The following is an 8,208-nucleotide window of genomic DNA, read 5'->3' on the forward strand; positions in this document are numbered from 1 at the left end:
GTGTGGGAAGTTATTTTCATGTGGATTGCAGTGGTACTCGTAAAATTTATTGAGTTCCTTAATTGCATTGTTAGTATATTAATTGACTTAAGAGTACTGCTAGTAGTTCTGCCTTGATTTATTTGAAGGCTAGAGGCCTTGTCTGTAAACTGTGTGTAATTACATTGTGTGTGCTGGCAGTTGGCTTTTTAAATTGTGAATTTTGTGCATGTTGAAATTTGGGGAATGTTCAATTTACAGGGGAGACTCTACCGAAATTTCGGCAGAAAGTCCCGGTCTTTAGTAAGTGGGCCCAGCATCGGGGTGATGTTGGGAATTTCACAGGATTCGTCTCGAGTTTCGAAAAATTCAGGACGGGTCCTGTCAGCACAACACCCATGACCACCTCTTCTTTCGAATGTCCTTTTTGTGAGGGCTTGACATACCTAATCTCACTAGCTCAATAAGTGTTGGATGGCATGGAACTATGGAACTATGCTTATCCATCACAGAATTAATGTTATCTACAGGGAAAGATGCAACAACAACAACAACAACAAAAAAACCAGGTTCACATTGTCATTGTCCATGTCCCAAAGTTTAATTTGGAACTCGTCACCAGCAAGCAACCATTATATGTTAGCTTTACAGCCCCTTGCTTTCATCCCATTCCACAATGTATAATTCTTCTTTATTAATCTCATCCCACATGAGAATAAAGTATGATTTGCATAACAATAGGAATACTTAAGCAATCAAGTACTCACGTTGAAGAAGTTATGTAGAGGGTGTATACAGAGGAGGGTGTGGGTGTTGAGGGTGGAGATACCTGGTATAATTAGGTTAAAATTTTTTATTTTTTATTATATATATATACTATTTTTTTATAATTATTTATAATTATAGTTAATTGACGAAAATGCCCTTAAACTTAACGGAAGCTTTAACGGAGTTATATGTAGGTGGATTACAACACTTTACAAAGTTCAAGTGGTTAAAAATAAAAATAAAAAGTTCATGTTGTAATGACACACATACCTATAATAAGTTCAAGTGGTATTATACAAATTTCCCTAATAATTATGGGTTATTACTTATTAACAATTGATCATGGGAGTTGAAGCAGCCTGTGGTGACTTTGATTCTAGAATCATCAGCTCATATTTTAGCCACCAGTTGGCCAGTTGATTATCATCAATGGTATTTTTGTGCACAGAACAGACACAATTCGTCATTAATTTTGTTTTTCTAAAATAGGTATGAATGGTAGACTTGCATGTTGTGGAAAATATTGCGCATACGACGTTTTGGAAGTTTTACCAGTGACTAGACAAACATTTATAAACTTATAAATGTCATTCAAATTTAGATTTTGGATAACTCCATCCAAATAGGACAAAATTATAATGAATATTTGTTAATTTGACTCTTCATCCTGCCACACTATGTTTACTTAATTAGCTATATTGGGATTAAAATATGTGATACTTCACTTTCTAACATATTGCTCGGTCAAGAAAATGTATCTGAATAGCATTTCTGATTGTATAAAAAGATAACAAATATTAATCTGGTTTCCCAAAGTTGAAGGATGTCGCAAACATTCAAGCCATTCCTCCTTCCATTGCTTGGTGGCTTTGCTCTTATGCTCCTCCTAGTTCATGCCCGGGATGATCAATCAGGTATGTTCAAAACACATTTTTCGTAACATATGCATATAGCATCATCTTATATAAAATCCATGTCTTCTGTCTCAGGATTCATTAGCATAGACTGCGGCCTTGCTGGAAATTCCAGCTATGCTGAAAAGACAACCGGCATTAACTACATTTCAGACGAAACCTTCATAGACACCGGGGAAAGAAAATCCATTTTGCCGGAATACAGCAATAGGTATCAACAGCCCTACACGTCTCTTAGGAGCTTCCCTGAAGGAAAAAGAAACTGCTACGAGATCAATGTTACTGATGGCTACAAGTATTTAATCAGATCAAGTTTTGTATATGGGAATTATGATGGCCAAAATAAAGTTCCCGAATTCGATCTGCATCTGGGAGCTAACTTATGGAGCATGGTGAAGTTGGAGAGTGCATCTACTATCACACACAAGGAGCTCATATATGTGCCTCGCCGAAACTATATACATGTTTGTCTGGTAAACACAGGCTCCGGGGTCCCATTTATATCAGCTCTAGAAATAAGGCCTTTATTGAATGGAGCTTACAAAACAAAAGGGGAGTCCTTGGCACTTGACATGTGATTTGACACAGGTCAAAACGCTAACTTAACGTCGTATAGGTGAGTACATAGTAGAGTACATAGTACACAGGCTCGAGAGTATTTCTCTTCCCAATGTTGGAAGACGTCCTAATTTCGAATCCCCTGCCAATAATACTAATGAACTCAATGTATCTTATTCTCTATGCAGGTATCCATATGATGTCTTTGATCGCTTCTGGAATGGCTACTGTTGATGATCAAAATGGCCCGGCCAATATTGAGTCCAACTTAGTGTTGAGGTATGTGGAGCCTTAGCAGGGAAGGGGGCTGAGGCCCTTGGCGAAATAGGCTGGTGGGGGACCTGCAGAAGAGAAAATGGTAGAAGCAGTCGTTAAGCTTCGGACACCGTTGTGGTGCCGGCCGAAGGCCCTTCGATGCCTAAGTCAGCTATAAATGGAAACTTTGACAGAGTAACAGTAAAAGTGAGAAAGTAGTTACCCTTTTTACTTGGGTACTGTTCCCTATTTATAGGGAGGTGAAAGTAGGAGGTTTGCACAAAGTTTCAATGTGGGACTTTGTGCAAGTCGTCGTGTTTGGCATAGGCTTGCCGGATGGTCTTCGGGGGGGTGGCTTGGGGATGATAGGGGCTTCACGCACGAGGACGTTCTCATAGGTGGTGTTGAGGGTAGTAAAAACCTCGAACCTGGGCCTGGGTGTGAAGGGAAGTGGGGCCCGATCACTTGTCTTGGGAGGGTTGCCTCCACTAGAGTGGTGGTGGTTGTCATGTCTGCCACGTTTGTTATTACTGAAGGGATGCTGGTAGCTATCCTTCCGTTTTGGTTGTTGGGTACCCTGGGTACTTGGGCGGGGGTAGAATGCTGAGGTGGGGCTGAAGCAGGTGGAGGATCGGCGAAAGTGTTACGCACCAGGTTGGCTGGGCCACGCTTGGAATTGAAGTATTCAGTTTTGGCATGGACCGCTGCCTGCTTCATTAGCTTTGTGTATGTGTTCCAACTGTTGCTATGAACCAGGTAGCGAAAGTTGAACTCACGGAGGCCACTCTTAAAAGCACCGAAGGCAGCGCGATCATCAGTTTCTGGGCAGCGGGAGTATTCGTGATTGAACCGGGCTGCATATTCCCGAAGGGGTTCGTCTTCAGCTTGCCGAAGCATATACAAGTCATCGGCGGAGTATAGGCGATTAGTCTGGATCATAAAATGATCCAAAAAGGTCTGCTTGAGACTGTCGAATGAGTTGATGGTGCGGGGATGGAGTCTATAGAACCAATTTAGGGCCGCGCCGCTGAGGGTGGAAGGGAAGAGGAGGCACATGCCTTAGTCAGTGAGGCCTTTGCACCCAAGGGCAGACTGGAAGGAGTGGATATGGGTGAGAGGGTCCTCCGTGCCAGTGTAGAAGGCGATGCGGAGCTGCTGGATATCCTTCTCCTGGTGGTAGTGGAGGATACGTTCAGTAAAGGGCCCCGGTCCGCGGAGTATAGGCGATCAGTCTGGATCATAAAATGATCCAAAAGGGTCTGCTTGAGACTGTCGAATGAGTTGATGGTGCGGGGATGGAGTCTATAGAACCAATTTAGGGTCGCGCCGCTGAGAGTGGAAGGGAAGAGGAGGCACATGCCTTCGTCAGTGAGGCCTTGGCACCCAAGGGCAGACTGGAAGGAGTGGATATGGGTGAGAGAGTCCTCCGTGCCAGTGTAGAAGGCGATGCGGAGCGGCTGGATATCCTTCTCCTGGTGGTAATGGAGGATACGTTCAGTAAAGGGCCCCGGTCGTGGTTTTGCCAAGAGGGGTTAATGGCTGCGATGTTGTTCGCTCTCCAGACGCCAAACCTTTTCAAAGAGAAGCCTCATGGCCGGGTCAGCATGAGGAAGAGTTTCGGGTGCTAAAGACCTGGGGGGTGGGCAGACAGGGGCTGGGGAATGTTCCCAATCTTCCAATGCCTCGGTGTGGTAAGTTGGCCAGGCTTCTGAATTATCAAATTCCCAACTATCCGAGTTCCCTACGCCTTCCTCGTCTGGTACGCAGGCGGGGCCTGGTGAGGGGCCCAGGTGTCTCACCTGTGGGTCTTCGAGGTTAACAGGGATATGGATCGGTCCTGGTTGACGGTCCGAGATGCGGTCCATGCAATCTCGGTAGATCCTGACTGGTTCATGGGGCCGGTCCTTTGGCGGGGGAATGCAAAGGAGTCGTGACTGGGTTAGCTCCGGATGAAGGTGGCCTTTACCCTTGCGAAGCCTAGATTGGGCCGGGGCACTGTGGCTGGAATGTACTAGCTGGTTTGGCTGAGTATGCCCAACATTCTGGGTGAGGTCTTGTTGGGCATCCTGGGTATGAGTCCTCTCCCAGTTCCGCTTTAGAGCACGATAGTCATGCTCTAGCTCAACATTCCTGCAATGAAGGTGCTCGTATTTCTTCGACATTTTAGTAATACTATCGCGGAGACGCTCCACTTTTGCCTGGAGGGTGGCATCTCCCGGAGATTTCCTTCGAAAAGTACCATCGAGGGGGGTATGGTGCTGGGTATCGCTGCTATCCTGGGTCGGCATAGCATAGTGTGGGGTGAAGAAGAGGCGATGGGGCCTGATTGGTGAAGGAGCTAACTGGGCTGATAGAGAAAGAGGGGATTCTAGTGTCGAGTTCCCACAGACGGCGCCAAACTGTTGATGATCAAAATGGCCCGGCCAATATTGAGTCCAACTTAGTGTTGAGGTATGTGGAGCCTTAGTAGGGAAGGGGGCTGAGGCCCTTGGCGAAATAGGCTAGTGGGAGACCTGCAAAAGACAAAATGGTAGAAGCAGTCGTTAAGCTTCGGACACCGGTGTGGTGCCGGCTGAAGGCTCTCCGATGCCTAAGTCAGCTATAAATGGAAACTTTGGCAGAACTCAGTAATGGAGGACAATATAATTTCTCAATCTTTAAGTTTGAGAACTCTACCCTTCCACCAATCCTCAATGCTATCGAGTTTTACATGGTAAAAGAATTCTTAGAATCAGAAACAAACCAAGCAGATGGTAAGTAATTCTTCCGTACACAAGCAAATTTTTTTGCTATCAATTTAGTGCACGTGTATGATTGATTTTGATGAGGATTTTCTGTTTGATTCCTAAAATATTTAAATTAGTTGACGCAATCAAAGACATCAAGTCAACTTATAAGATTAAAAAGAACTGGCAAGGAGATCCATGTGTCCCTCAAGCTTACTTGTGGGAAGGTCTAAACTGTAGCTATCGTGAAAATGAGTCCCCAAGAATCATATCCTTGTATGTATATCTTCAGTTTACATTGTCCATTTAAATTCCATGTTTCGATGAATTAAGTTACGGTTATGTGCAATCTGCAGGGACTTATCCTGGAGCGGACTGACAGGGAAGATAGCTACTCCTATATCCAATCTCGAAATACATACATTGTAAGTGTGCATATATGCGCCTTCCTGTGTACTCATGAAATGAGTTTACAAATTAATGGGAAGGTACACAGAATATGATCAGAATTTTATATGGCACAATAGTTTGTTTTAAATGAGTTGAGCTGCTCATGATTTCAGGGATTTAGCAAACAACAACTTGATAGGACCAATTCCAGACTTCATGTCTCAATTGCGAAACTTAAATGTCCTGTAAGTTTTTTATTACTTTTATATGGGGAAAAACTGCAAATCCTTGGTTACAAACTAAAGCAGGGTGATGGATATAGTGTTTAATTTACTTTTGCAGAAACCTGGAGAAAAACAAGCTCACAGGCTCAGTTCCAATTAGACTAATTGACAGAAACAAGAGTGGTTTGCTATCTTTAAGTGTGCGTTGTAGAAAACCATGGCTGTAAAACTCCATACGTGTGTGTTTTTGTTTTTGTTTGTTTGGCCTGCTTCAAATTTCCACCAGTTTTGTAACCAAATTCTGTTTTCATGAGAATTATAACATCAGCTTCTAATATTACAGAGGAGCTTATATTATTGGTACCTATTATATTGATCAAACTTTAACTACTGTTGCTATGAACATCTTTATGTCAGTTTATGCGAAAATCCAAATCTATCTGGAGCTGTTTCGTGCAAAAGGAAGAAGAACAGTTTTGTTATTCCATTAGTAGGGTCAATCGTTGGAATTTCAGTCCTCTTATTATGTATAGCAGCTGCTTGGTGGGGTTTCAAAAGGAAAAGACATGGTAGGACTTCCATAAATTTATGGCTATATAGTTTTATACATAGGATGAAAGTGTATATCCTAAAATGCTAATGCATAACCTTCTTCATTATGGCTATATATGGTATTAGGAGATGTTGCAGAAGCAAAAGACACCATTGGGACATCACTGGAGTCAACAAAACGACAGTTTACATACTCTGAGATCATTAAGATCACGAACAACTTCAAGCGGATTCTTGGAAAAGGTGGATTTGGAAATGTTTATCATGGCTACATCGAGGATACTCAACTAGCTATCAAGATGCTTTCACCATCCTCAGTTCAAGGATTTCAACAATTTCTTGCGGAGGCATGTTTGTCTAAATAAACTAATACAATATTATTGGGTTTGAGCTCAAATCATTTGTTAGGAACTGAGATGTTCTTGTCTGTTCGATTCCAGGTTGATCTTCTTGTGAGAGTTCATCACAAAAATTTGACAAGCCTGGTTGGATATTGCAATGATAAGACTGGGGTAGGGCTCGTCTACGAGTACATGTCCAGTGGAAACTTACATGCACATCTTTTTTCAGGTTTGCCTGCACTTGAATTGCATGTTCGGTAGCCAAATTTCACTATTTCTCATAGTACTTCTAAACTTTAGGCTCTTTATTTGTTATGAATGCAGGTAGCAGCTCAAATATCTTGACTTGGAAAGACAGACTTCAAATAGCAATAGACGCTGCACAAGGTCACTAAAAGATTTGTAACAATATTTTTGTTAGCTAGCATCTCCTTAATTTCTTTTCTTTTGTTTTCTTTTAATTCAATTGTTGGGATGTGTTGTCTCAACTTGAAATGCAGGATAGGAGTATCTGCACTATGGCTGTAAGCCACCAATAATCCATAGGGATGTAAAATTAACAAACATTTTGCTGAATGAAAATTTCCAAGCCAAGCTATCTGATTTTGGACTATCCAGAACTTTCCCCTCTAATGATGACACTCATATATCGACCGTCGTTGCTGGCACTCCCGGCTACCTCGACCCTGAGTAAGTAATTTTTTTTTTTATTTTTTTTTTCAAGTTTATCCATCCCTTAATTGGAGCATTCAAATCAAATATTAGAAACTAAAAAATGTGATGTTTGATTTGCAAATGGTTGTAACTTGTACTTGAAGGTACAACCTATCAAACAGGTTGAACGAGAAAAGTGATGTTTATAGCTTCGGGGTTGTGCTGTTGGAGATTATTTCCTGTCGACCTGTTTACTCATCAAGGGAACATGAAAGAATTCACATCAGTCGGTGGGTGAGCTCAATGCTTGCAGAAGGAGACATTTACGGCATCGTTGATCCAAGGTTCGAGAGACACTTCAACACAAACACTGTATGGAAGGCTGTGGAGATAGCAATGGCATGTGTATCTCCAAATGCTATAAAAAGGCCAACCATGAGTCAGGTGGAGGTGGAACTAAAGGAGAGTTTGCCAACAGAGATTGCTGGAACAAGGCAGAGCCATGAAACTGAGTTAACAAATTCCATTGAGATAAGGTCTGATAGTTCGATCTCTATGCTAAATCCGTCGGTTAGGTAGTTGAACTATTGCTTAGCTATATCAAATAATGGGAGTTGGGATGTTTTAGTTTCCTCCATTTTCTTTTTAGATAAATTCTTTTTTTATGGGTAAAATCAATAGTAATATGCATATGCCATTGGCATTAAAGTTAATGATCCTTTTGTTAAACTTAATTTGTTGTATTAATATTAATATGTAATAACTAATTGTAAGAGATTGATAGAAAACATCTATGCTCTATTAAATTAAAGTTGGTGAGAGAGGCGTGTACTAATATGAAAAGGTT

At 41.9% G+C, this 8,208-nt stretch overlaps 1 protein-coding gene across 1 annotated transcript; it reads left to right on the forward strand.

The window, feature by feature from the left end:
* Nucleotides 1-1,570: 1,570 nt before the first annotated feature.
* On the forward strand, nt 1,571-8,031 carry LOC117621002 (senescence-induced receptor-like serine/threonine-protein kinase). Its single transcript, XM_034351263.1, is given in 18 exon segments — nt 1,571-1,661; nt 1,737-2,235; nt 2,802-3,018; nt 3,231-3,377; nt 3,492-3,704; nt 3,794-4,072; nt 4,179-4,314; nt 5,096-5,227; nt 5,338-5,476; nt 5,557-5,625; nt 5,764-5,835; nt 5,933-6,016; nt 6,232-6,383; nt 6,493-6,713; nt 6,807-6,936; nt 7,032-7,094; nt 7,208-7,397; nt 7,526-8,031. Coding segments are annotated over 18 exon segments (3,249 nt in total). The 3' UTR covers nt 7,941-8,031.
* Nucleotides 8,032-8,208: the final 177 nt, after the last annotated feature.

The sequence above is a fragment of the Prunus dulcis genome, chromosome 3, assembly GCF_902201215.1.
Source record: "Prunus dulcis chromosome 3, ALMONDv2, whole genome shotgun sequence".
NCBI classification, from domain to species: Eukaryota; Viridiplantae; Streptophyta; class Magnoliopsida; order Rosales; family Rosaceae; genus Prunus; species Prunus dulcis.